The sequence below is a fragment of the Dama dama genome, chromosome 5 (genome assembly GCF_033118175.1).
Source record: "Dama dama isolate Ldn47 chromosome 5, ASM3311817v1, whole genome shotgun sequence".
NCBI classification, from domain to species: Eukaryota; Metazoa; Chordata; class Mammalia; order Artiodactyla; family Cervidae; genus Dama; species Dama dama.
In genome coordinates, this window is record NC_083685.1 from 17,785,328 (window position 1) to 17,812,544 (window position 27,217).

The following is a 27,217-nucleotide window of genomic DNA, read 5'->3' on the forward strand; positions in this document are numbered from 1 at the left end:
CTGTCAAGGTTGGGGGGGTCACCCCGGTCACCTTATGGATGGGTAAACTGAGGCTTGGAAGTGCTTACGGGGTATCTGCTGAGGGAGCCCCAGGGGCCCGGCCTCTCCCCACCATTATCAGCCTGAACTGCACCACAGCACCAGCCGGATGCATGGGACAGGGAGCCCCAGGAGGGAAGGATTGAGGATGGTTTCCCTGATTTTACACAGGCGGGAAACTGAGGCACAGAGAGGCAAAGTCATTTGCCCCAGGTCACACAGCTGGGAGGTGGCAGACTCCGGCTCTGAGCTGCGAGCCGTGTTCTCAGCCCTCAACAGCCCCACGCCCAGGGCTGGCCCGGGGAGACGGCTGAGAACACGGATGGCTGAGACAGGCCCTCGGCCAGCACCCACCTCGCTGCCGCACCTGGATGGTCCTCAGGGCCAGCACGTTCTGCTCGTCCGATAGGAACTGCTTCATCTTGATGAAGGGCTCCTTGCCCTTCACCGTAAGCTTGCGCCAGGGCTTGGGCCGGGCCAGGATCTCGCTGACCGAGCCCTGGGACAGCCCCAGCACGTAGTGGCCGAACACCCGCTGCCCGATGTTGTGTTTGAGCAGCTGCTCCTTCACCTGGAAGGCGATCTCCGCCGTGTCCAGCTGCTCCTCCTCTGTTCCAGCCCCTGCCGTGGCCATGCTGCCCCCGCCCCCCTCTGCTGGCTCAGGACCCCCGGGCGGCTCAGGGCCAGGGGCTGGGGTAGCAGGGGCCGTGGGGGGCTTGGCGCCATAGAAAGCTGGGGGGAACACTAGCAGACCTCCCGCTTCCCCCTTGAAGGTAGTCGGGGGCATCATGTGCTTGGACAGCAGTGTCTCCCCTGTCAGTCTCTCTGCTGAAGCCAGGCTGGGGAAGGGGGACAGCGAGAAAGTCCGAGGGCCATCGGGACCCAGGCTGGGGCCCAGCAAGGGCTGCCCTGGGCTGGGGGACAGGGGGTCTTCAGGCCCTGGTGGTGGTGGGAGCTGTGGAGGGGACGGGTAGGACTGCTCCGTGCCCAGAGAGTCCTTGATGGAATCATCCTCCGAAGGGTCCTCCTCTAGAACACCGAGACAGACAGAGGAAAAGAGGAGAGACAGACAGAAAAGACAGGTAGACAGTGATGGGAAGAGAGAGGCAGAGAGATAGGGAGAGAAATAAGAGAGACAGAGAGAGAAACAGAGATAGGGAGATATAGACGGAGAGAAATAACATGGGAGAAGGCAGAGACAGACAGATAGAAAGAGTGAAAGACAAGGCAACAAAGGTTCAGAGAGAGAGGGAGGCAGAGAGACAGTGAGAGGCAGAGACACATACAAAGAGATTTGGAAGGAGAGGAAGCGAGAGAGGGCAGGAGGGGTGGGGAGAAGTGCTATAGGCGTCCGACAGCGTGAGGCACCACCACTGGTGTTTCTGCCACATGCTCCCCTCGCCCTTTCTAATCCCCATTCTGCAAGGCCTGGGCCAAAGGCCAGTTCTGGGGTAACCCGCCCACCATCAAGTGCGTTAACTGAGCACCTGTTATGGGCCCAGCATTTTGCCTGGGGAGGACTCATCCCCATCCCGGAGCAGGACGGCCCACTCCCCAAGTGCTCGCCCCGTGCGCCTTGTCTGTGTGTTCGTATCTACCCGCCCAGCACCTACTGGGGCCGGTAACTGCCCATTTCACAAATGCGGAAATGGAGACAGCGCACACATGTGGCTGAGGCCACATGGCTGAAAGCTCATGAGGCCACTGTGTGGGGAGAAGGGGCGATCTGGGGGAGGCAGGCCTTTCCCAACAGTCTGCAGTAAGGGTTGGTGTGAACACCCTCCTTGACCCCTGTGATCTCTCCCTGCTGCTCGCGAAGGCTGGGGCATGAGGGAGCCCTCCGGGGACCTTGGGAGGGTCTGAGTGAGCTGGGTGTCTCCATGTGTCCCACCTTAGGGGACAGTCGCCCGCTGGCTTAGCCGTGGATGGCCACCAGCTCAGCCCCAGGCATGCAGCGGGTGCTCAATCAATGTACCCACCTTTTACCCATCATCTTCCTGCCCTTTATGTTAAAGACAGTGGTCTGAGGGCATGGAGGAGGCCAGAGACCCATGGGCAGCTCCCACCCCAGCCCCTCAGCCCCGAGAGCATCCCGCTTCCCCTACCAGGGCTGGCCAAAAGACCGGGCTTTTCCAGAAGGAATTTCTGCGCAGGGAAGAAGGCCTCCTTTGCCAGGAGCAGTGAGTCTTCGGGCTTGGCCATGCCCTGAGGAGACAAGAAGCAGGGCTGAGAGGGCATGGCTGGTGCAGCGCTCTTTGGGGCAGCCTGCCCTGTTAGGGACGGTGGTGGGCACCCTCACCTGGGGGAGGCTGCAGGTGTTGGAGGCCAGCTTCATGGCTTTCAGGATGCTGCCGGAGAAAGTGGAGGGAGAGTGTGAGGCCAGCTGGGTCCCCAGGCCGGGGGAGAGGCCTCGTGAGAGGCACACCACCTGCTCCTCTTCCTGGACAGCACCCACCCCACCCCTGGGTCTCACACAACATGGGACTCAGTGGACAACAGGCCTGAAGCAGCGGCTTGTGAACTGGTCTGCTCCACCTGGAGGGGTGCAGCTTGAGCTGGCCTGATTAAGACATCGCCCCCTGCCCCGCAGGGGCTCAGCTGGTAAAGAATCCGCCTGCAATGCAGGAGACCCGGGTTCCATTCCTGGGTCGGGAAGATCCCCTGGAGAAGGAGATGACAACCCACTCTAGTATTCTTGCTTGGAGAATCCCACGGACAGAGGAGCCTGGTGGCCTATATTGTCCATGGGGTTTCGAAGAGTTGGACACAACTGTGTGACTAACTTTCACTTTCACGCCTCTTCCTGCTGCACCCCCGCCCTGCAACAGCACCAACAAGGCTGTTTCCCCACAGGCAGCTCTTGATGACAAAGGACTGGGTATGATAACCAGGGTGCCAGTGGACAGGAGACAGGGTACCACAAAGCGGGATCTGGTGGGAGGGAGGGAGACGATGAGCTTTGCTGAGGGCCCCTGGCAATCTTCCCAGGCAGCCTCCTGCCAGGGAAGAGGGTCTGGCAGTGTGTGAGGCCCCACCCGACACAATACCTCAGCTCTGTTTTAATTTCCTCATAGTCAGACTGTGCCTGGAGCTTCTCTTCTAGCTTCTAGAAGAACAAACAAAGATAGGGGAGGCTGGTCCACGTCCTTCTGCCAGGGGGACACCCTCCCCGTCCCATCTGCCCGTCTCCTCCCGAGAGACCTACCTCGATGGCCTCGGACTTGGCGGTGAGCTGCCGCTCCAGGTCTGCGATCTGGTGGGCGGAGGTCTCCTCCAGCTCCTGCAGGGAGCTCTGGAGATGCTGCACATCCTTCAGCAGCCGCAGGATCTCCCGGTCCTTGGAGGCCAGGGCAGCCTCCAGCCGAGGGCCCGAGCACAGCGCGAAGTTCACCTTATCCTGGGCACAAAGAGGGGCTTGGAGGGGCCAGGAGGGGTGGGGCAGGGGGCTCCCCCAGAGTGATTCAGTATCCCCCCCTACCCCAAATCAGGCCCTTCCCACTTCTGAGCCTTTGCTCAGCTGGTCCCACGTGCCTGTGTGTCTTTCCCTCTCTTCTTGAAATGAAATCTGGAGGGAGAAGGACTGCTCAGAGAAAGTGCTTTGGCGGAAGGTATGTCTGAGCAGCAATGAAGTTCAAGAACAAGTTAGTGATTTGGAAGACTGCTTGGCAGCATCTACCCAACATCCATCAAGGTGTTGCATTCAGTATGTCAGCAAATCTGGAAGACCCAGCAGTGGCCACAGGACTGGAAAAGGTCAATCCTCATCCCAGTTCCCAAGAAGGGTAGCAATGAAGAATGTGCTAACCATTGGACAACTGCACTCATCTCCCATGCTGGTAAGGTCATGCTTAAGATCTTGCATGCTAGGATTCAACATTATGCGAACCAAGAACTTCCAGATGTCCAAGCTGGGTTTCGAAAAGGAAGAGGAACCAGAGATCAAATTGCCAACATACACTGGATCACAGAGAAAGCTAAGGAATTCCAGAGAAACATCCACCTCTGTTTCATCAACTATGCCAAAACCATTGACTATGTGGCTCAATAAAAGCTCTTAGAGAGATGGGAATACCAGATTACCTTACCTGTCTCCTGAGAAACCTGTATGCGGGTCAAGAAGCAACAGTTAGAACCCTGTATGGAACAACTGATCGGTTCAAGATCGAAAGGAGTACGACAGGGCTATCTGCTGTCACTCTGTTTGTTTAATCTATATGCTGAGCAGATCATGAGAAATGTCAGGCTGGATGAGTTACAAGCTGGAATCCAGATAGATGGGAGAAACATCAACAACCTCATATATGCAGATGATATCACTCTAATGACAGAAAGCAAAGAGGAATTAAGTCTCTTGTTTAGGGTGAAGGAGGAGAGTGAAAGAGCCAGCTTAAAACTGAATATTAAAACAACTAAGATCATGGTATCTGGCCCCATTACTTCATGGCAAATAGAAGGGGAAAGGGTGCAAGTAGTGACAGATTTCCTCTTCTTGGGCTCTAAAATCACTGCGGATGGTGACTGCAGCCATGCAATCAGAAGACGTTTGCTTCTTGGCAGGAAAGCTATGACAAACCTAGATAATGTGTTGAAAAGCAGAGACATCACTCCGCCGACAAAGGTCTGTATAGTGAAGGCTATGGTCCTCCCAGTGGGCACGTACAGTTGTGAGAGCTGGACCGTAAAGAAGGCCGAGCACCGAAGAATTGATGCCTTCGAACTGTGGTGCTGCAGAAGGCTCCTGAGAGTTCTCTGGACTGCAAGGAGATCAAACCAGTCCATCCTAAGGGAAATCTACCCTGAATATTCGTTGGCAGGACTGATGCTGAAGCTGAAACTCCAGTATTTTGGTCATCTGAAGCAAACAGCTGACTCACGGACAAAGTCCCTGATGCTGGGGAAGATTGAGGACAGAAGGAGAAGAGGGCATCAGAGGATGAGATAGCTGGATGGCATCACCGAAGCAATGGACATGAACTTGGGCAAACTTCGGGAGCCAGTGAGGGACAGGGAGGCCTGGCGTGCTGCAGCACTAGGAGTCGCAACGAGTCAGACACGACTGGGCGACTGAACAACAACAAATCTCCTAAAGGTGAACATATGGTGCCCTAAGTCTTGGTGCTTTCAGTCACTGGAATATATGCAGGAGAAACGCAGGGACTTGTGCACCAAGGCAGAGACACGCGTGTTCACAGCGGCCCTCTCTGTAAGAGCACCAAACCGGAAACCCCCAGAAAATGGATGGACAGGTTGTGGAATACTCAGACAGTGGAATACTCGACAGCGACAGAAATGAACAATCCACCCTACTGGTAACACAGCATGCATACATGGACCCAAAGAAGCCAGATACCGAAGTGTGTGTGTGATTCTATTAAGACCAGGTGTCAACACACATCATTTAAAAGTGGACATTTAATTTCTAAATACACGGAGCTTTTAAAAAAATCTGTGATATTAATTTCTCATTTTGATATCCATTTCTCATTTAAATGCTTTCTTCTCTGCCATCACCTTCTGTGTTTTTTCTGTCTTTTAACTTTCCTGAGGCTTTCAATGGCTAAGTCAAAGATCTTTCTTGGTAAATGTCACATTGCACTTGAAAATATGAGGGTTATTTTCAAATACCTTTTGATATTGATTTCTAACATAATGCCACAGTGATAAGAGAACAGACTCTGTATGATTTCAATACCTTTAGATGATGAAATTTTTGCACTTTATGTCCCTGGATATGTTCCTGTGTCTCTTGGTTTATAGTCTGTAGGAACTGGAATAGAATTTGTATCCTGCTGTTGTGTGAAAAGTGTATAAATCTTAAGTATGTCGTATTGGTTCACAGTGCTTTTCAGGTCTACTGTATGCTTCTACTTTTCACTTTCATTCTATCAATGTTTGAGAGTTTGATATTGAAACTCTAACTAAAAATCTTAATTTATCTACTTAAAAAAAACTGTAATATATAGTGGAGCTATATGAACTTTGTTCTGTATTTTCCAAGTCTCCTGTCAATGTTATCATACTTTCATAATTAAAAAATTAAAACAGAAAGATTTCCTAAGAAAAAAATATATGTATCAGGTTTCAAAACAGGCAAAACCCATGTGTGCTGTTAGAAGTCTGGCGAGGGGCTCCCCCAGGGGTGTGGCACCTGGATGGGGGCACGAGGAGGCTTCCAGGTGCTGAAATGTTGATCTGGATGCTGGTTAAGGGGTGTGTTCACTTTGAAAAATTCCAAATGCTGTACACTTGTGCACATTTTCCCTTATGGATGTTATACTTCAATAAACATTTGTTAAGAAGGAACAAAAAACAGAAGTAGTCAGTTGGATGAGGAATTGGTAGTGATAGGGTGTTCCTGGCCATAGAACAGCACAGACAAAGGTTTGAATTTCTATACCAGGCCCAGGTCCCACCCCAGCGGGGGGACGTTCCCATCCCAGGGGACCCACAGGATTAGACCTGAGACCTTGCACCCATGAGTCACATTAGGATGGTTCCTTCCTCACCCTAATTTGCCACCAGTGCCAAGCCCCATGGCCTCTCTAGGTTTTAGGAAATGGCCCTGGATGAAGATAAAGAGGTTTCTGTTTGAGAGGACCTGAAGTCAGGCTGTCCTTGAGCTCAGTTACAAACGAATCTAAGCAGCATTACAAAGGAAAAAAAGAAAACAACAACCGACCACTACCAACCCCAGCTATTCTTCCATGGAGATAAATGCCAATTAAAATAGGAAGCGGATGCCATTAACACATTAAATTAATTAGCATTGAGCGCCACTGTTGTGCTCAGAAAAGCTCACCCCCCCAAACCAGCAAAGTTTCCCGTGGTTGATTAGCACAGGCATTTGCTGGGTTCCACGGGGGTTAATTAAGAGCCATTGGCAAATTCTCTCTGAGGCGTCCTCATGAGCTCCCTCTCGCTCTCAGTCTCTCTGGAGTTCACTCTCTGGGTCGTGTAGACATCAAGCACGCTGATAACACACACACTGCCTCCTGGGACATGGGGACAGGTGGACACCCCTAAGGACACAGCACACAGTCACATGTACCGGCGGGGTGCTCATGTGGACAAGCACACACACAGAGATATACAGGAGACACGTCATCATCACACACAGAGACATGTATGCGCTCAGACACCACGTGCTCACATGGGCAAAAACACCCTGGACATACCCCAAACACACTACTAATAATATCGCATTAAATGTTCACTGAGCATAGATTATAAACCAAACGCCATGTAATCCTCTTAATAACCCTATAAGGCAGATCTTATTTGTACGGATGAAGAAACTAGGCACAGTTAGATTAAGGATACAGTAATTTGCCCAGAGGTCACAGACACACACACACATACACGGTGACACACGTTCAGAGAGACTCATTCAAATACTTAAATAGAAAGATACAGACACACAGGTCTGTGTAACAGGGTGTCAGGTGAAATGAAAATTCTGTGGCCTCTTCAGGTTCATGGATGGAGACTGCAAATCACCTTGGAGCAGACCTGTTATTACGGAAGCAATCATGAATCACATGAGCTGGACCATAAAAGAAGGCTGAATGCCAAAGAATTGATGCTTTTGAAATGTGGTGCTGGAGAAGACTCTCAAGAGTTCCTGGGACTGCAAGAACCAGTCATCCTAAAGGAAATCAACCCTGAATACTCATTGGAAGGATTGAAGCTGAAGCTCCAATACTCTGGCCACCTGATGTGAAGAGCCAGCTCATTGGAAAAGTCCCTGATGCTGGGAAAGATTGGAGGGCAGGAGAAGGGGACGACAGAGGATGAGATGGTTGGATGGCATCACCGATCCTGTGGACATGAACCTGGGCAAACTCTGGGAGATGGTGAGGGACAGGGAAGTCTGGGGGGCTGCAGTCCATGGGGCCACAAAGAGTCGGACACAATTTGGTGACTGAAGAGCAACAACAACATGGATCTCATTCCTTGATAAGCAGGAATCTGGAAAGGAGGAGGACCAATTTACACAATGAAGTCAGGCTTTCTGGGAGAGGAACAATGAAGACTCTTATTATATGACAGAAGCGTAGGCTGGGGTGGTGCTGATTAAAATCCCTTGGCAGGAAATGTCCCCAGGACCTTAAAGGGGCACCAACCAAAGGAATGATAAAGATGCCCTAACTGGCTTAACAAAGGAATCTCAGGGTTGATGACTATAGCCTGATTCTTTGTAACACGTGGCTGGTTGGGAGACCTCGGCAGAATCACCCTATGAGTGTCCACCTCAGATCTTGGTGTGTGGCCCCACACATCCATCAAGCTGGTCAAGACCGGGGGGTCAACAGCGACACCTGGTGGCAGCCATCAAAACTGCACTGCCGCTCTACCGCCCAAACCCAACCTCCTACCCTGCTGCCGCTGGGCCTCTAGCATAAGAATGATCCTCTCTGACCTGACTAAACTCCAAAGTATATGGACTCAAGCCATAGGAAGCTTGAGCTTGAAAAGTAAAAAGAGCTGTGGCTGTGTTTGACCCTCAGCAGGCGAAGCACGTCATGGCACTGACAATTATATTTAACTACACATTGACTTTTTGGTAATAAAGATGTTATGCCCACTGTATGTACAAAAAGACCCAGACTCATTCATGTGCACAATTTCATGAAGATGCACACCGTCCACCCACAAAATGTCACCCACATATTCAAAACCACAAATATGGCCTTTCCCAACTTTTCCCTCTGGCTCTGTCACCATCCTTACCCCACTGGGTCCCTGAGGAGAGCAGCAGGCCAGGCGGATGGAGCTGTTGACGGAGGCGAGTTGTTCCCGAAGACTTTCCACCTCCCGTTGGGCAGCCTCGGCTCGCTGGGGAGGGAAATGGGGCAGGTATGGTTAAGAGGTGAGGGGGGCCACACTGGATCCCAACCTGGCCCCCCTCTGCTCCCCTGCACTGTCTCAGACAGCAGCTGGAAGGCAGGTCTGAGGACCTGGGGTCCTACTTTCTGAGTCCTGGGCCCCTGAGTTGGCACTGGCTTCCCCTGGCGTGTTTGGGACTCCAGGAGGAGCTAGAACGTTCCCACTCCACTAGGGAAGGAAGGAAGGTGCTGTCCTGATGAGTCTGGCAAGTTTTCGCATGTTCCCAGGCCACTTCTGTCTGCCAAGTAAACTTCAGGCTTGGCTAGTCAAAAGGCCTGTCCCCTGTCCCCAGCTCCTGTGCCATAGGTTGTCTGCAGAGGTTGGCTCCAAAGCCCACAAGCTGTTGCAGGTCCCTGGGCAGGTTACTTCCCCTCTCTGGGTCTCAGTTTTCCGTTTGTGAAATGGAGGCCATGAAATACAACTACTGTAGAGGAGCATTGAAATATATCTAAAATCAGAATGCCACAGCTGACCAAACTGAATTTTTTTTTTTAATTTTTTTTATATTGTAGTGGTTTTTGTCATACATTGACATGAATCAGCCCAAACTGAATCTTAACTCTTCAAAAATTTATAAGAAAAAAGCCTGGAAGGAGGCTTTCAAAAGTTAACAATGTGGACTTGGGGCCTGGAAAGACATCTGTACTTTGTCTCTTTCTGGTTGTGTGACCTTGGGTAAGAAATTTCATATCCCTGGGCTCAGTTTCCCTGTCTGCAAAATGGGGATGATATGCGCAACTACTTCGTAAGTCTGTTCTGCACGTAAGTGATGTGGTAAAATACAGTTCATTAGGTATCCCACCTTGATGCCTGACCCATACAAATATGTCAGTAACTGGATTCCTTTACTAACAACAATAGGGTGGATGGAATCTTGAACTGTTATTAAAATGAAAAGAGCTGCAGCTGTGTTTTGACCCCAAGCTGGTGATGCAGGTCAAGTGGTTAAGCTTAACTTATACACTGATCGCAGCAATCAGTATGTTGTGCCCACTATATGTGCACAGAGACTCACACACATTTATGCACACGTTTTGTTGATTTATCTTTAAAATGATTTGTTTGTTTATGGTATCCTGCCTTGTTTCAAAAACAGTTCGAGTTAGGAGTCAGCTTTGTTAGGGGAAAGGATTTGGGTGTGTGTGGGGTCGTAGAGAAAACATTTGTATGTTTCCACACAGTTAGGGCTTTCTGAGTATGTGGGACTGAGACCTGAGGTCTGGGCTAAAAGACAAGCCTTGTAAATATCAATACATGACTGATCAGCTAGTGAGAACTCCAAAGATCCACCTCCTGGGAGATGCCTGTTGACATTTCAAGGGGGCACGAGATCCAGACCATGAAGACATCCTCCGGGTTGTAAAGATGAATTTAAAGTTACCAGTCTCATCTTTCCCTGGAGAGAAGTATTTACATTCCAAATGCTAGAAATCCAGGATCCTCCCCCTTCTGTTCATCAAGATAACTTGAGAGCAGATTTCTCTCCCTTTCTCAGAAGGTCCCTCTCCTATACAACCACCCGGATTCATATTTGGGGGTGTTCCTCACCTACAGCACAAACCCCGTTACATGCAGGATATCTGGTTCTCGGCTCTTCACCCCAGGGGAAAGGCTGGGGAAAACTGGCATCGTTTTTACTATGCAAGTAATAATAACCTGCTCCAGAATCCTCTTGCTCATATTTAAGATAGTATTAATAAATACAGATATTAAAGACTAATATGGTGACATGTCCTTTTTTTCTCAATACTTTATAATCAGCAGATTTTGTTTTATACTCAGAAAAAAGAAACATTATCAAAAATGCTTCCTATTCAGACTACCCTAAGATCTCTCTTCTTAAGCCTGTTTGGCAGAAATCCAAAAGTTTGATACCACATGGTGCTGGTGAGACTATGAGAAAACAGGCCCTCTCATCTTGCGGAAGGGGGTGTAAACTGGTACAACCCATGGAAGGCAGTCTGGCCACATCTGCCAAATTATAAGCACCAGGCTCTTTCACCCAACAGTTCCACTTCTAGGAACTTGCCCTGTGTAGTGGCTTGGGTATGTATGAAACGATATCTGTACAAGGTTATTCCCTGCAGTATTAAGGATGATGGTTAAAATACTGGAAATACCACCAAAAGGGTATGAGTTAGATCAGAGGTCAGCAAAATGCAGCCTGCTGCCTGTTTATGTAAATAAAGCTTTATTGGAACACAGTCACGCCCATTCACTTCCATATTGTCTATGCTGTCACTCTACCGTGGCAAAGTTTTGAACAGTTTTGACAGCGACTTGCAAGGCTGAAAATATACTCTCAGGTCCTTTACGGGCAGTTTGCCTTCCCCTGGGTTAGTTGATGACGGTAACGTTGACACAGCTGTGAAAATGAAGGACCTGCCTTACACACGGATCCGAAAAGAGCTCTAAGATCCATACACAGAAAAGGCAAGGTTCAGAAGGGTGCACTTGGTAACTACTGTTTCTGTTTAAAAAGGGGTAAGAGCAGATATTCATGGGCTTGTGGATGCCTCTCTGGGAGGAGATCCCGGACACGGTAACTGAGGCTGCGGAGGGGAGGGGGGCTGGGGGCGAGTTGAGGGAGGGGAGAAGGAGTTTCCCGACTATGCCCTTATGGAGCTTTTTCAGTTTTGAACTACGTAAATGGATTACCTACTTAAAAAATGAACCCAAAAAATGTTATTCTTTCCCAACTTTCCTCTAGGAGGGAGCACCCGGTCCTTGGGCCCCCACAGCCCCACATCCGGACCTTTGCCTCTGCTGTGCCCTCTTCCATTCCTCGGGAGGGCAGCGCCTGGGCTTTAGAACCCACCTCAAAAGGCCCTCCTAGGAGGCCTCCCTCCACCACCCCCAGGGAGATGACTGCCTGCCCTGTCGCACTGCTGACCCCTCCCGGCCACGGCCCGGGCTGCTGGCGTCGCAGGGCACTGGGGAAGAGGTGTGGTGGGCCCGCAGGACTCCAGACTGAACCCTCACGGCCGCGTCCTACCTCCTTTCAAAGTCCCGCCCAACTCTGCCCCACAGATGGCAACACATCTGAAGCCAGAGGGAGGCAGGATGCGGGAACCCCATTTATAAGTGCGAAAACTGAGACTCAGAGAGGCTGAAGGACTTACAGGGACCTGGGCTGGGATGAGGATGCGGGAGTCCCAGGGAAGGCTGGGGTCCACCCAGCGCTCGGCTGGTGATTGAGTGCGGAGGCTGGCGGAGACCCCCAGGTGGGGACAGAGGGAGGGAAGCAGCCCCCGGCCTGTCCCTCGTCACTGCCCCAGGCTCTGTGGAACGTGGCTCCTCACTCAGTCTGGTTGGGAGAGACCCATGTCCCAGCTTAGCCTGGGGGCGGGCCTGGACCCCTGGTCCCTGCTCTGCCTTTCTCTCATGGGGAAGGGCACTTGTTGTGCTCTGCAGGCTGCTTCTTGGCCTTTACCAGGGCCATCCTGTGCTTGGAATGCATCCCTCTGCAGGCTCCAGTTACTCATCAGGTCTCAGCTCAATGACCCTTTCCCTGGGACGTCTTCCCTGTCCTGAGTCTGGGCCAGGTGTCCCTTCCTCAACGACTGCTACCTGCATCACTCTATTTCTGAGCATTCTGTCTGTCCGGGAACTCAGGGGCCAGGTCCCTCTGACATCTCCTAGCCCCAGCGTTCAGCATGGCATGTAGTTCAATGAATACTGACTGCACTCAGCTCCCTCCCCTCCATCCAGCCCGAGATTCCCACCACCCTGGGTCAGTAAGCCCCCGCAAACATCTCCTCACCTGATTAGCTTTCTCCAGGTTGGTCATGATCAGGCCGACTTCATCTGCCCTGAGACAGAAAGATGAGGCCCTGAGGAAGGGATTCTGGCAGGCACCAGGGTCCCTGCCCTTCCTGAAACTCCCCAGCCCCTGCCAACCCAACGGTCTTGCGATGGAGGCTGTGAGGAGGCTGCCTTCCATCCTTCCTACTGAAGAGGTCAGGCTGCGGGGAAATGAAAATGGGGCCTTAGCACTGGGCCCCTTCTAGGCAGCCTGACCCCTCACCCCCAATCGGGGGTCCACCGAACTACACCTCCAGCCTTTAGTTCTGTTGAGGCCTTCCTCAAGAGGACAGGGCTTGAGCTTTATTTCTGTTTAAGACTTTTTTTTTGATGTGGACCGTTTTTAAAGTCTTTGTTGAATTTGTTACAATGCTCTTCTGTTTTGTGTTGTTGTTTTTTGACTGTGGACCATGTGGAATCTTAGCTCCCTGACCAGGGATTGAACCCACAACTCTGCACTGAGAGGCGAAGTCTTAACCGCTGGACCACCAGGGAAGTCCCCAGGTCCTGGGCTGTAAGCCCAGCTGCAGTGTTCTCCTAGGAGGCCTCCCTCAACTCCCCTCATTGATTTTGCTGCCTCCCCACAGCTCTGGGTTGGCAGGGCCTAGAGGATCAGGACAGGCCTTATCCACCTCGGTTGCCCCTCTGTCTAATGAGGGGTAGGGAGTGGTCTGTGGGGAACATGTGGTGACTAAAAGTCACACTTGTGCTGCATGCATGTTCTGCTTCAAGGCCTTCTTTTGCACAAGCTGTTCCCACTGCCCAGAGTACCTTTCCCAGCTTTCTTCATGTGGCCATTGCCTTCTCGTTTTTGAGGCCTCACTCTGAAGGTCACCTCTTCCGGGAAGTCCTCCCTGACTGCCCTGGATAGCAGGACCCACCTCTCCCTGTCATTCTCTCTTGCTGCTCTCCCGGTTTTTCCCTTCATAGCATTTACTATGTGCCCCCAGCAGTGTCAGGCATACAGTAAGTGCTCAGCAGTGTCTGCGCATGGAAGAATTTATTCCTGTACCTCCGCTAGTGTCTGTCTCTTCTCCTTGACTGAGGACAGGGCCACGGTCTGATGTTTCCTCCAAGGACCCAGCATAGCAGTGGGTAAACAGTAGGTGCTAACTATTTGTGTTTGAGGATTAAGTGATGTCTTAGAGCCCGAAGAAACGTTGAGTCCAGAATAACTGAAGATGACACTTGGCCCTGGGGGTTGGATTGTGAAGCTGGGGAGTGGGGACAGCCCCAGGAGGATGGGGCAAGGAGCCTCTGAGCAGTCGAGTGGGCTGAGCCAGCAACCCAGAATGTGTCCTTTAGAGTCTGTGCTGCGTGGACGGCCCCACGAGTGACTGGTGAACAGCTGTGGGCCTGTGTGAGTGTGGAGCACAGGGTGTGAAACAAGTGCCCCCGGCAGAGTCAGAGGGAGGAGAGTCAGAGAGGGGAGGCACGTCTGGGAGGCTCAGAGGGAGGAGGCACCCCTCGGCAAGGCGGCCACTTACTTGGACGCCGCCTCCTCGTCGTACTTCCGCCGCAGTTCCAACAGCTCTGTCTGCGTGGCCTTTAACGCTGAGAAAGATTAGAGCGCCAGGGTGAGGTCCTCCGCCCCCAGGGAGGGGGGACTCTCTCCCCTTCTGCAGAGCCCAGAAGGCAGAATGAGGCTTGGGGTAGTGAGCAAAGATTTTCCTCTCGGAACTGGCAACAGTGAGTGAGTTTCCTGCTCCTAGAAGGGCTTCAAGCGGGTGGGAGGGCTGTGGAGTGGCCGGGGTGGGGAGGGCAGATGACATGATTCTCTGGGAGTCCATGAAGCTCTGGGGACCCAGGTCAGTGGAGGGGGTGGTCAGTGCCAGAACCCGGGGTATGAGCCCCTAACACATTGAGGTCACTCCAGGACCTAGGTGGGGCCATCCTTCCATGAGCTCACCCTCCCTGAGGTCCTGCCTGGAAGTGAGGGGGACAAGGACAAACAACAAAGTCAATAGGTACATGCATGATAAATAAGGATTTCTCACAGAACTCCAGATTTCTGATTTCTTGAGGAGAGTGGAAGGGACTGGCCGTACTGGGCAGCGCCTGACTGAGGCTCAGCAGCGGCAGCCTCTTTAGATGAGGCCTGGATTCTCCAGTTTGACCCAGACCCCTCCCCTCTTCCCTACTGCACTCTCTGATCCAGCCGGCTTGGGTGCTTGTCGAGCTCCAGTGGGCACTGCATTTGCCGCCCCTGATTTAATTCTATCTCAAACCCTCTCTCCACAGTAGCATGACCCCTGGCATTGGAGCTCCAATCCCCATGGGGCAATGCAGGTCTTTCCTCTCCCTTCCCGACCACCTTTCTTGCCCTCTGAGTCTTCTTAGTGTCACTGCCCCCTCCTCCTCCCACTGGACCTCCTGGACTGACTGGCCGGGGAGCTGTGTGGGCAGGGGACACGTGCCACATACATACCTGAATGTAGGACCTTGATCTTCTCCTCGGCTTCCCCCAGTCTGGCTGCCAAAGTGATCTGTACTTCTTGAAGGCCCCTGTGAAAACACCTGGCGTGGGGACCAGCCCCGCCTGGCTTCCTGTACCCTCACCCACTCCCTGTAACCTGCACCTGGGTCTTTTTAATGAGTCAAGTGACTTAGCAGCAGACATGACACGCAGGCGCTTGGCTGCCCTGCTCTTTTGCTGACAGTGTGGTCTCCGTTAGAGCTGATGCCCAGTTAAGCTTCCAGTGACTCTGCCTCTCTGGCCCTCAGTTTCCTCATCTATAAAATGGGGTTTGTTGCAGTGAGAAGCCCGAGCACCACCATGAAGAGTAGCCCCCGCTCACTGTAACTAGAGAAAGCTGGTGCAAAGCGATGAATGTCCAACATGGCCAAAAATAAATAAATAAATAATAAAAATGGGGTTTGTGATGGAGTCTGCCTCAGTGGGTATTATGAGGCATGTTCAGCGTGGTGCCCAGGCCCCAGAATTCCCCAAATACCACTGTTTACTATTATTGTCCCCTGGAGAGGTGATTTTTTTCACTTTCTGTGGCAGGAGTTTGGGAAGCCCTGCCAGCCCCCTGTGGCCTAACTCAGGTGTGAGGCAAGCATCTCAGCAGAGAAAGAGGACCTCTCTCACTGCACTGGGGGAGGGTTTACGCAAAGCCTGAGCCTTACCTTATTCTGGCTCAGTGACCCCAGGGAAGGAGCCTTGTTTACCCTGATCTTATCCTGCCCTCTCCACTCCTTGCCATTCAAACACATCAGGCATGTTCCTGCCTCAGGACCTTTGCACTGACTGTTCCTTGCCCCATATGCCTGCAAGACTCCCTCAACTCCTTAGGGCTTTGCTCACTCTATTCTATAGGAAATCAACCCTGAATATTCATCAGAAGGACTGATGTTGAAGCTGAAGCTCCAATACTTTTGCCACCTGATGTGATAGCCGATTCATTGGAAAAGACCCTGATGCTGGGAAAGACTGTGGGCAGGAGGAGAAGGGGGCAACAGAGGGTGAGATGGTTGGACAGCACTGCCAAATCAATGAATGTGAATTTGAGCAAATTCTGCAAGATAGTGAAAGACAGAGAAGCCTGGTGTGCTGCGGTCCATAGGGTTGCAAAAAGTTGGACACGACTGAACAAGAACACCTTCCCAGTGAGACTTCCTCTAACACTCTGTTGAAAACTTCAGCCCGTCTCTTCTGCTCCCTCTTCTGTTTTATCTGTTGTCACAGCCTTTATCATCTAGTACACTACTTATTTATCTTTTTTATTTGTGTCTTCCTTATAAGAAAGTAAACTCCAGGAAAGCAGGGAGTTTTGTCCATTTTGTTCACTGCTGTTCCCTAGAACAGTGCCTGGCACACAGTAGGTGGCTCCATAAATATGTGGGATAAAAAAAAATAAGTGAATAACAGAAAAGATAAATGGAATGATCATCATGAAACTGTCTTAGAAAGGCCTTAAGAATGCATATTTTATCAACACTGCACTAACTGTAAAGGCAAATACTTACTGACATGTGCCGTGTGAGCACTGAGCTAAGCATGCAGAGGCACCATTTCATTTCATTCATTCTCAGGGCAGACTAAGAGTTGATACGGCCTGTGACAGTCAGTGTTATACATCTATTTGGCTGGGCTATAGTACCCAGTTATGCAAACACACACTGATACAAGTATTGCTGTGAAGGGATTCTGTAGATGGGGTTAACATCTACAATCAGTTGATGTTAAGTAAAGGAAACTATTTGCAATAACAGGGTGGGCGTCATCTAATCAGTTGAAGGTCTTAAAAATTTTTTTTTTTTTAATTAAAAAAATTTTGGCATGCTGCACAGCATGTGGGATCTTAGTTCCCCAACCAAGGATCAAACCTGTGCCCATGCAATGGAAGCTCAGAGTCTTAACCACTGGACTGCCAGGGAAATCTCCCTTCTAAAAATTTTTTAATTTTTTTTTTGTTGTTGCTGTTGACAGTCTTAAGAACAAAACTGAGGAAGAAAGTTCATCTCAAGATGGCAGCCAGCACTGACTTCTACGGACAGTTTCTAGCCTGCTGGCCAGCTCTACCAATTCAGACTTGCCAGCCTCAATCATGTGAGTTAGGTCCTGGAAATGCAACTCTTAATTAAAAAAAAAAAAATCCTACTGGTTCTGTTTCTCTGGGGAACTATGACTAACATACCACCATTAGCCCCATTTTTCAGATGGGGACACTGCGGCTCAGTGAGGTGGTGTGACCGGCCCAGGGCGGTCACTGAGCTGCTGACATGTGGTGTGAACCCAGGCTGGCATCTCCATCTTCAAACTGCATCTGGATTCCCCATGGGCCCTGGCAGGGGTGACTTTCCAGGCCCCCTCACCCAGACAGGTGGGGCAGCAGGGGCCCGCCCATCCTTCCCAACTCACTTTTGTTTCTCTGCCTCATTTCTCTGCAGCAAAGTTTCTGTCAGGAGGGCTTTGCTGGGAATGCCTGGGAGGCGGCTCGCCTCAGTCAGCGTGGGCCCGGCTGGTGACGTCCCCTCTCTCTGCTCTGAAGGAAGAAGAGGGAAAATTGCCCATTGCTGAGAGCGGCGTGACAACCAGAGCCGCTTTCTGCAAACGAGATCGATCAATGGTTCTGGGAGGAGAATCAATTTCCCAAACTCAGCACTGGAGACAGCGCAGCCGTCAGACCTGCTGTCACCATGACTGGCTGAGTTGCAGCCTTGGCGAACACCTGCATAAGAGAGTCAGACTCCCATCGTGTGCCCATCATGGTAAAATACACATAAAATTCACCATTTTAACAATTTTAAAATACACCATTTAGTGATACGTAGTATAGTCAAAATACTGTGCAATCATTATCAGTAATTCCAGGACACTGTCATCACCCCAAAATGAAACTTGTCCCCATCAAGCAGACACTCCCCACTCCCTTCCCCGGCTGACAATTGTTCTGCTTTCTGTTGCTATGGATTTGTGTATTTTGGGATATCTCCCATCACTGGAATCATAACATATGTCCTTTTGCGATTTGATTCTTTCACTTAACATGTCTTCGAGGTTCGTTCAAGTTGGACCATGTGTCAGTGCTTCATTCCTTTTTTACGGCTGGATAATATTCCATTTTATGGATATATCATATTTTGTTTTTTTTCCATTCGTCCACTGATGGGCATTTAGATTATTTCTATCATTTGGCTACTGTGAACAGTGCTGCTATAAACATTTGTGTACAAGTTTTGCCTGAGCACTTGTTTTCAGTTTTTTTAGGGTATATCCCTAGGAGTGGAATGGTGCGGTCATAGGGTAACTCCAGATTTAACCTACTGAGGACCTGCCACGCTGTTTTCCCTTCCCCATGATTGATGGCACACACTCAGATGTTCAGTCACTACCCCTCACCTGCAGGTCCATCTTTGCGAACGCCCATGGGGGCTCATTTGGAGACCAGTGTGTGCCTTTGGCGCTAAGTTCACAGAGAGGGAGATGCCCAGGGGCCAGCTATCCAGGGTGAGTGGCTCAAGAGTTCCAAAATTTGGTCTCCCAACCATGGGTCCACGTGACTCTAAAGTTAAATTCTGTCCTGGTTATAAAGTTTCTACTGTGAGTCTGGCACAGGAGGGTGAGTGTAGAGCTGGGCGGTTTGTAGAGTGAGTCCCCTGAGAGGCTGACAGAGCGGTCAGCTCATAAGACACACATTAACACATGTGCACACATGATCTGGTAATGTTCCAGATGCTGAGGCCACAGCAGTGAACAGAAAAGCAAGGTTTGACCATCATGACGCAGATAATAAGGGTCCTCAAGAAGAAACACAGCCCGGGGCCAAGGTCAAAAATTTTTGTTCCGATTCCCTACTTGGCTACCTGCTGCTTCTGTGACTCAAGTTTCCCCATCTGTAAAATGGGGCCAGTGACACCTCAGAAGATTGATACCAGGAGACAGTGAGCTGCTTTGTGAAAAGCACACCGCATGGAGCAAATGCTCTCAAGAGGCAATTTCCACAACTACTATTAATATTATTCTTAGAGAAGGAAGTTCAAACCTCAGAGGAAGCGGTGACAGCTTTGCTGGGGAACCTCAGAGGCTTCAAAGAGGCATACATATGAGCAGGAGCTGAAGAACTGCCTGGGCTTGTCTGGGTAGTTGGAAGGGTATTCCAGGTGCAGGACCAGAGCTGGCAAAATGCTGTTATTTTAGTCACTGTTAAGCATTCCCCAGAAGACCCTGCTTGGGGCCAGGCTTACAGCAGGTGCTCACCATGCAATGTCGGGGAGAGGGGAGAAGAGAGGATGTTGAGAAATGGGGGAGTGTGAAAGTGGTTGTTTCCTGAAAAGTGACTTTGTGTCATGCTTCCGTTTGACAGGCCTCAGCTCATTTTGTCTTCACTACATGCCAAATCTGGCTCGTTACCTGTTTTGTCAATAAAGTTTTACTAGAATAAAGCCATACCCCCAAATTAATATGTGATAATTCACATATTATCTATGGCTGCTTTCACCCAGCGTTACGTAGTTGTGACAAACTGCATGACCTGCAACATCAAAGATGACTACTTTCTAGCCTTTTTCAGAAAAAACTTACAGACCTGAGGTAAACCCTATTCATTCATTCTGAAGACAAGAAGCCTTTAACCCGACTCTTCCCCAATTCTCTGCTTAATTTTTTTCCCAAAGACTTTTCACCAACTGACATACTATATACTTTACTAATTTATTTGTTGACAATCAGTTCCTCCCTCTAGAAGGTTACCATGATGAGGGCAGAGATTTTTTTCTGTTTTATTCCCGGCTGGGTCCCTAGTGCCTACCACAGAGCCTGGCATGCAGGTCAATGAATATCCAAGACTGGGATGGTTACCAATGCTTTCACCTGCTATTTGCTCTCCCTATGGTGACTTCGTACCTTACACATTACCTTCCAGAGGTCATCACATGCTGAAATTTTGTTCATCGTTCTCTTGCTTTTAAACATTTTATCACAACATATGTACACCTAAAGACTATAATACTTGTCTCATTTGGAGCTGAGACAGTGTTGTGTTCCTACACCCTGTTTCCCTCTCCTCCTGGGCACAGACTACATTTCCCAGCCCCCTTTGCAGCAGAGTGTGGCCACGTGACTGAGCTTTGGCCAATGGGATGTGGCCAAGGCGATGTTGGCCACTCTCAGGACTGGACCCTACAAATCTCAGTGTGATCCTCCACATTATTTCTCTGCCTCTTGACCAGACGTCAAACATGCACTGTGACTGTGGATGTTGAGTGTTGACGACCACTGTCTGGGTCCCTGAATGACTGTGGACCATCCCCTGAAAGTTCTCCTCCCTTCAAATACATTAAGCCTCTGAAATTTGGGGTCAGCCTGTTTCAGCAAAAGTGTACCTTAACCCATCCCACTTCTAAAATGATAAAAGTTGAGTTCCCTGCCCCTCTTCCCCTTCACAGGGGTGGCAGAGTTTGGCTGCCAAAGATTCACAGCCCACTTGCTTATTATGGACATTCTGTGAGGGCCTTATCTGTGTACCTTTGGTGCCGACGAGCTCAGGGTGTCTCTTCCACGAAGCGTGGAGCTCTCGCCGCAGGGGCCCACTGGGGTCGAAGCTGGGGGGCTGCAGTCTGTCGTCTGGGCTGCGTGCCACCTCAAACACAGGCACAGGGTCTGCACAGAGAAAGGAGGACAGTGGTAGGGGAAGCTCTGTGGGTCAGGGAGCTTATGTGGGAGGAACCATCTATTGGAGCCATCTGAAATCTCTCTGCTGGCTTATGGGAGCATCGTGGACTTTCTGCTTTACGAGGGAACAGAGCCTCTCTAGGCACCTGCTCTGAAGAACCTGTGCTATTCCCATGGGTGTGGATGTCCTGCCCAGCTGGGAATAATAACAATAATTGTTATAATAACTGCATTCTGCTGATTCTAGATGCCATCTGTGGTGGCCATGAAATGGCGTCTTGCACACCTCCAACCAGAGGGAGTGTCACTTAGCAAGGACCCCAGCAGGCATGCTCTGAAATTCATCAGTCCAAGTGCTCCCTTCTCAGGGAACTTCCCCGACAAGGCAGCGGGGATCGGGGCAGACCTGCCTGGGGGATATGGAACTGCTCTGAGGACAGGCCCATGACCTCACCCAGGACTTCCTTCCTTAGGCTTTCACTCAGCTCCCCACTTCTCCTCACTCTCTCCCTATTTTCCTTCACCCAAGGTTCCCTAATAGCATCCTTGCACATATAATCCTTGCGGTGCTTTTCAACAGATCTGGGCCAACACACCATCTTTTGTAAACACTTATGGTTGATTAAATGATTTTTTTTTTCTGGGAACCAAATATAAACCTGGATATAAGATGTCTTCAAATGTCCCAACAGCAAAAAAATTGAGGACTGCAGGTCTTTCCACCCGGAATTCTGTCCCAATTGCTGTCAGCTAGCAAGCACTTCCTCTTCCTTCAGATCTAGAATCCAACCACCTCTTCTTCCAGCAGCTCTCCACTTGGGGCAGATGGCTGGTGAAGCATCTTCCAGGTTACAAAGTCAGTCCCTGGGAACTGATTCCCATGATGTACCCAGCATCCCCTGGAGGCTGACTTAGATCTAACTTGTTTTTACAGATGAGGAAACTAAGGCTCAGAGAAGCCAGGCGATTTGCTGAAGAGTGGAGGAGAGACTCAAGTCTGGGTCTCTTTCTCTAATGCCACAAAGACTTCCCATCCCAGTGCTCTGGATATTTCAACCCCAGTAGCCACGTGTAGGAAGGGGCTTCCCTGGTGGCTCAGTGGTAAAGAACATGACTGTTAAGGCAGGAGACATGGGTTTAATCCCTGGGTTGAGAAAATCCCTTGGAGAAGGAAGTGGCAACCCACTCCAGTATTCTTGCCTGGAAAATCCCATGGACAGTGGAGCCTGGCACACTAGAGACCATGGGGTCACAAAAGGGTCGGACACAACTGACTGACTGAACAACAACAACAGCCACATGTAGGTAGGTGTTCATGGGGCCCCAAGAAAGCCAGGGCCTCCTAGCTTCAGGCCAAGGGGGCTGGTCTGTTCCACAATTTTTTCTAACACCCAAGAGCCCTCTCTCTTTCTGGTTCCTCCTCTGGGATCTCCCACTAGCATCTGCTTGGCCACTACTCTCTGCTGGTGTGGACCCTGGAGTCAGACATCCCTGGTCCAAATCGAATCCATACTTGCTTTTCAGGATTGCTGTGTGACCTTGGCAAGTGGTGCTGCCTCTCTGTACCTCACCAGCCTCATGAGCCTGTGATGAAGGTTCATGCAAAGTCCTCAACATGCTGCATGGCCCTTGGTCAGCTCAGAACACATGGACACTCTTGCTATTTTCCCTGCCCTTCTGAGTGCCAACAATACTGACCTTCTTCTCTGAGTCCCTCAAATGCACCTTCCCATCCCAGAGGCTTTGTACAGCCAGGAGGCTTCTGCCAGGAACACCCTGCCCTCCTCTGTCCCTTTCAGCTAGTTGATGCGTACTCGTCTTAGCAATTCAAATGCCAGTTCTTCCAGGAAGCCTTCCCTGACCAGTTAGCTGGTTTTCCGGTATGCGCTCTCCCAGCTGTCTGCACCTTTCTTTCAAAGCAGTGGCTGTACTTCCAATTTTCAATGATTTACAAGTGCACCTAGAGAATACCCGCTGGACTGCAAACTCCACACGAGGCAGGGCTGGGACCGCATCTCCCTTTGCTCCACTGGACCCCTTGTGGGTAAATGACGCCTGACCCACAGTCCAACCTAATAAATATCTGCTGATGGAAGTATAGGGTAGAGCCTATACTTGGGGGCCTTCAGGTCGGGCTGGAACAAGGCCCCCGCTGCATTTTCCCCCTCTCCTCCCGCCTGTCTGTTGAGGTGGTGGGAGGCTCGGACAATGGGCGTTTGTGTCGAGGTAAGCAGGTGCACGGGAACGCCGCTGCTGTCTTTCCTCTGTCAGCACTCCCCCCACGCCCCGTCATTAGGCAGGGCCTGCTCAGCGGGGTATGCCATTATGTCTCCCCGGGCTGATGTAATTATACATTGACATAATTAACCCAGCAAGCGCATTAGGCAGGCCAGCTAAAAATTCATCTATAATTATTTGTTGTGTGCATGCTAATGAGTCCATCTGCACTGCCTTTGTACAACACGGACAAATTAATTTACAAGTCTGGATTTTTTAATAAGTTCAAGGAAACGCTTCCTATTGTGTCCTGGTTTTTGAGAAAAGAAGAAACAGGCGACAAGCGCTTGCCAGGGTCAGGGAGGTTAGATAAACACGGAGGCCGCAGCTCGGGAGCGGGCATGGAGGGCTCGCTCTGGTTCCAGGAGGTGGAACAGATCCAGCTCATGGCTCAGGGGCTGGCTGGCCAGGAGCCTGTCCAAGCCAAAAGATGCCGCTCAGGTGAGAAGGGATGTCATTTACCTCATTCCCAGGGATCAGAAATGGAGGTCTGTTCTGCTCGGAGGCCCTGTGGTCATTCTTTGTTGCCCGATACTCTCTGTTCAGGGGAAGCTGACCTCAGGTGACCCCTGGAGAGGCTAGAGGAGTGTGGGGGGGCAGTGACACTCTGCGGGGTCAGCGGGTTCCCGGGTCTGTCTCTTTGCCTTTATTTGCCCATACAGGGTAGAAAAAAAAAGTGTAAGTGAAAGTTAATCGCTCAGTTGTGTCTGACTCTTTGTGACCCCATGGACTGTAGCCAGCCAGGTTCCTCTGTCCATGGGATTCTCCGGGCAAGAATACAGGGTAGAATATAGTGATGACACTCTCAGAACCTGAAGTCCAGCGCTGGTCGTGAGCCTCAGTTTTCCCACTAAAAAGTGGGAACATGAAACAGTTTCTGCTTCTCAGAAGTTACTATTGGGAAAACTGAAAATGATTATTGAGAGAGGCAGTGTGATTTAAGGACTGCTGGTGTCAGCTCCAGCTCCAAACTGGCCATGTGACCTTTGGACTGTTGGGTAACCTCTCGAAGCCTCTATGTTCTCATCTGTACGATGGGACTGCAAGGACTAGATGACAGGATGAGATTTGCACAGTGCCGGGTGGAGAGGAGGGCCGGACGCAGAGCCGGCTGCTGTTCTTACCCTGAGAGGGCAGCACACCTGACCCCACAGTGTTCTACCAGCGGCGGTCCGTGGCAAAACGCCATGGAGACTCAGACACGGTGAGGCCTCATATATGTCAGTGTCTGGGACACTCAGGGTCCAACAGTCCTGCTTTGAACTCCACTCAGGGATTGAATGGCTCCAGGTTAGAAAGTCACCCAAGGAGGGACGATCTGTCCGTTGTCCAACTTCCCCCACCCCGACCCCAGAGCAGAGTGGGGAAAAGTAGAGTTCCGTGACTTCCCTGAAGTCTGAAAGTGAAGGTGTGCTAGGGCCAAGAGGGGCCTTTGGGCCTCTTCTCCCCACACTGTGCTTCCTCCTGGATCCCCGATTGGAGACAGAAAGTGAGGGGAGGTTCAGATGATGGCCAAAGTCAGGCAGTGGCTGAATCCTAACAGCCAGACCACTTTATATGGATTAGAATTCATTCCATCTTCACCACAACACTGTCAGGTGGGGCTCTTGTGTTCCTAGCCTACAGATGGGGAAACAGAGGCATGGCGGGGGGCCGGGGCGGGGTGGGCGTGAGGAAATCACTTCCCCAAGGTGAGGCCCGATAAAGGTAGCTGCTGCTACTTCCATTTAAGACAAGGAAATGAAGGCCCGGAGAGGAGATTCTATGTGCTCAAGAACATTAGCTCAGAAGTGGCAGGGGTGGAGTCTGAACCAGAGAGCCTGGTGACTCGGCAGTGGACCAAGCTGCCCCGAGGTATGGCCTGGCGGACCATCAGGCCAGAAGCACGACATTGAGGGCTCTGTTCCTGGCCTTGCTGCCGGCTGGCCAGGTGACCTGGGACAAAGCATCCGAGCTCTCTGAGCTCCTTCAAGTTTGTCTGATGAGCTGACCCCAGGCACACGCTCAGTCAGCACCGGATGTCACCAGATAGGCAAGGTCCTGCCAAGTGAGTGCTTTTGGCCCTGGGCCTATTCCTTGGAGCTGGGATGCTAAGGGAGGGTGATTAATAAACGGCTTCCCAGCTGAACTTGACACTTGCGGTTTGGATGTTGTGAATCCTCCAAATTCCCACAGCCTCTCATAGATAAAGGAGCGAGGGGGGGGCAGGCTGGGAGGCTGGCGGTCAAATCCTGGCTGTGACAGCCTCAGGGAAAGTCACATAGGTCCACTGAGCCTCAGTTTCGCCATCAGTATAACGGGAATAACAACGGGATCTACTGCAGAGGGCTGTGCAGGGATGCATGAGCGTGCCAAGCTTCTGGGACAGTGCCTGACCCCTAACAGACTCTAAGTGAGTGTTGCCCTAATTCTTATGCCTTGTGGCAGTGTGGGATCAGAGCCAAGCATCAGCCTGCTCTGATGCAGAAGGCATCTGCAAGCCAGGAAAAGAGCTCTCACCAGAAACCAGCCCTGCTGGCACCTTGATCTTAAGACCTGCAGCCTCTAGAACTGTGAGTAATAAAAACCTTGTTTAAGTCACCTGGTTTGTGGTGTTTTCTTACAGCAGCCTGAGCAGACTAGTGTATCCTGCTTTGGGGCTCTCGTTAGCTTGGCTATAGACTGTTTTGAGATCTGCACTGCAGTGTGAGATTCCTCCCACCAACCCTCCTTCCTCTCCCCTCCCTTCCCAGGCGTCAGACCAGCATCGCCATGTGAAGACTCTCCTGGCCTTCTCCTCTCCCTCTCCTTCATCCTTCCCAGGCATCTTCCCCAAAAAACCTCTTGCACATCTAATGCCATCTTGGCATCTGTATGCTTCCAGAGGACCCAAACCAACAAGTGATTACTCTTTCACCTCTCAGAGACCTCAGTTGCCTGGTCTGTAAAATGGGGATAGTCACAGTGCCTCCCCTGTGAGGCTGCAGCTAGAGTCCAGAGTCTGTGGGTGTGGACCCCATCTGAGGTACTGGTTTATGCCACAGTGGTGAGTCTGAAGTGGGCACAGCTTACTTCAGGGGGACCTATGAGTCCATGCACCTGCTTCACTCAGCAAGTTGAGCGTCTCTCTGAGGGGGGCACAGTAATGGCCTTGTCTCTGTGTAGCTTAAATTCCAGTCAGATAATATGGATGGGGATGGAATATATCTTCAGAGCGTTAGGAAGTGACAAGTTCTAATTTGCCTTCTTGAAAGGCTCATCCAAGTTGCTGTGTGAAAAATGGGCTGTAGAGGGAGCCAGACAGGAGACTACTGCAACAGTCCAGGCAGCGAGATACTGGGATTAGGGCGGTGGCAGGAGAGGAAGGGTGAAGTGCTCAGACTAAAGAGGAGACAGGAAGAACTGATGCGGTGTGGTGTTCTAGGCTGAATAGCATTCCCCCAAATTCATGTCCATTCAGAACTTGCAAATGTGACTTATTTAGAAACCAGGTCTGGGACTTCTCTGGTGGGTCCAGGGGCTGAGACTTTGTGCTCCTAGAGTGTGTGTGTGGCGGGTACCCAGGTTAGATCTCTGATCAGGGAACTAGGTCCTACACGCTGCAACTAAAAGTTCGCATGCCGCAAGGAAGATTGAAGATCCCAGGTGCTTCAACTGAGATCTGGTGCAGCCAAATTAAAAAAAAAAGAAAGAAACAGGGTCTTTGCAGATGAAATCAAGTTAAGATGAGGTCAACTGGATTAGGGCCGACTAATCCAATGACCGGTATCTTTACAATAAGAAAGGACACAGAGGTGACACGTGGGGAAGGCCCTGTGAAGACAGAGGCGGAGACTGAAACGACATGTCTACGGGTCAAGGGGCGCCCAGGCTGGCTGACCACCACAGGAGCCAGGAGAGAGGACTGGAGCCTATTCTCCCGGCGTGCCTTCAGAAGGAACCAACCCTGCCAACATCTTGATTTGGGGCTTCTGGGCTCCAAAACTGACAGAATAAATTTCCATCGCTTTAAACCATCCAGTTTATGGGTAGTCCCAGAAAATGAAGGCACTGTGTGTGCCCTGGAGGCCCGTAGTCCAAAATCAAGGGGTTGGCAGAGCCACGCTTTCCTGA

At 50.8% G+C, this 27,217-nt stretch overlaps 1 protein-coding gene across 1 annotated transcript in view; it reads right to left on the bottom strand.

The window, feature by feature from the left end:
- CUX2 (cut like homeobox 2) overlaps positions 1 to 27,217 on the bottom strand; it is a 104,938-nt gene that overhangs the window by 20,561 nt on the left and 57,160 nt on the right. The window contains exons 5-15 of the mRNA XM_061140698.1: positions 20,702 to 20,836; positions 17,597 to 17,720; positions 15,158 to 15,234; positions 14,217 to 14,283; positions 12,689 to 12,737; positions 8,770 to 8,874; positions 3,245 to 3,436; positions 3,087 to 3,145; positions 2,339 to 2,387; positions 2,145 to 2,244; positions 394 to 1,068 (exon numbers count right to left, since the gene is read on the bottom strand). Of these exons, the coding sequence (XP_060996681.1) occupies positions 394 to 1,068; positions 2,145 to 2,244; positions 2,339 to 2,387; positions 3,087 to 3,145; positions 3,245 to 3,436; positions 8,770 to 8,874; positions 12,689 to 12,737; positions 14,217 to 14,283; positions 15,158 to 15,234; positions 17,597 to 17,720; positions 20,702 to 20,836 (1,632 nt within the window). The remainder of the gene's footprint in view (positions 1 to 393; positions 1,069 to 2,144; positions 2,245 to 2,338; positions 2,388 to 3,086; positions 3,146 to 3,244; positions 3,437 to 8,769; positions 8,875 to 12,688; positions 12,738 to 14,216; positions 14,284 to 15,157; positions 15,235 to 17,596; positions 17,721 to 20,701; positions 20,837 to 27,217) is intronic.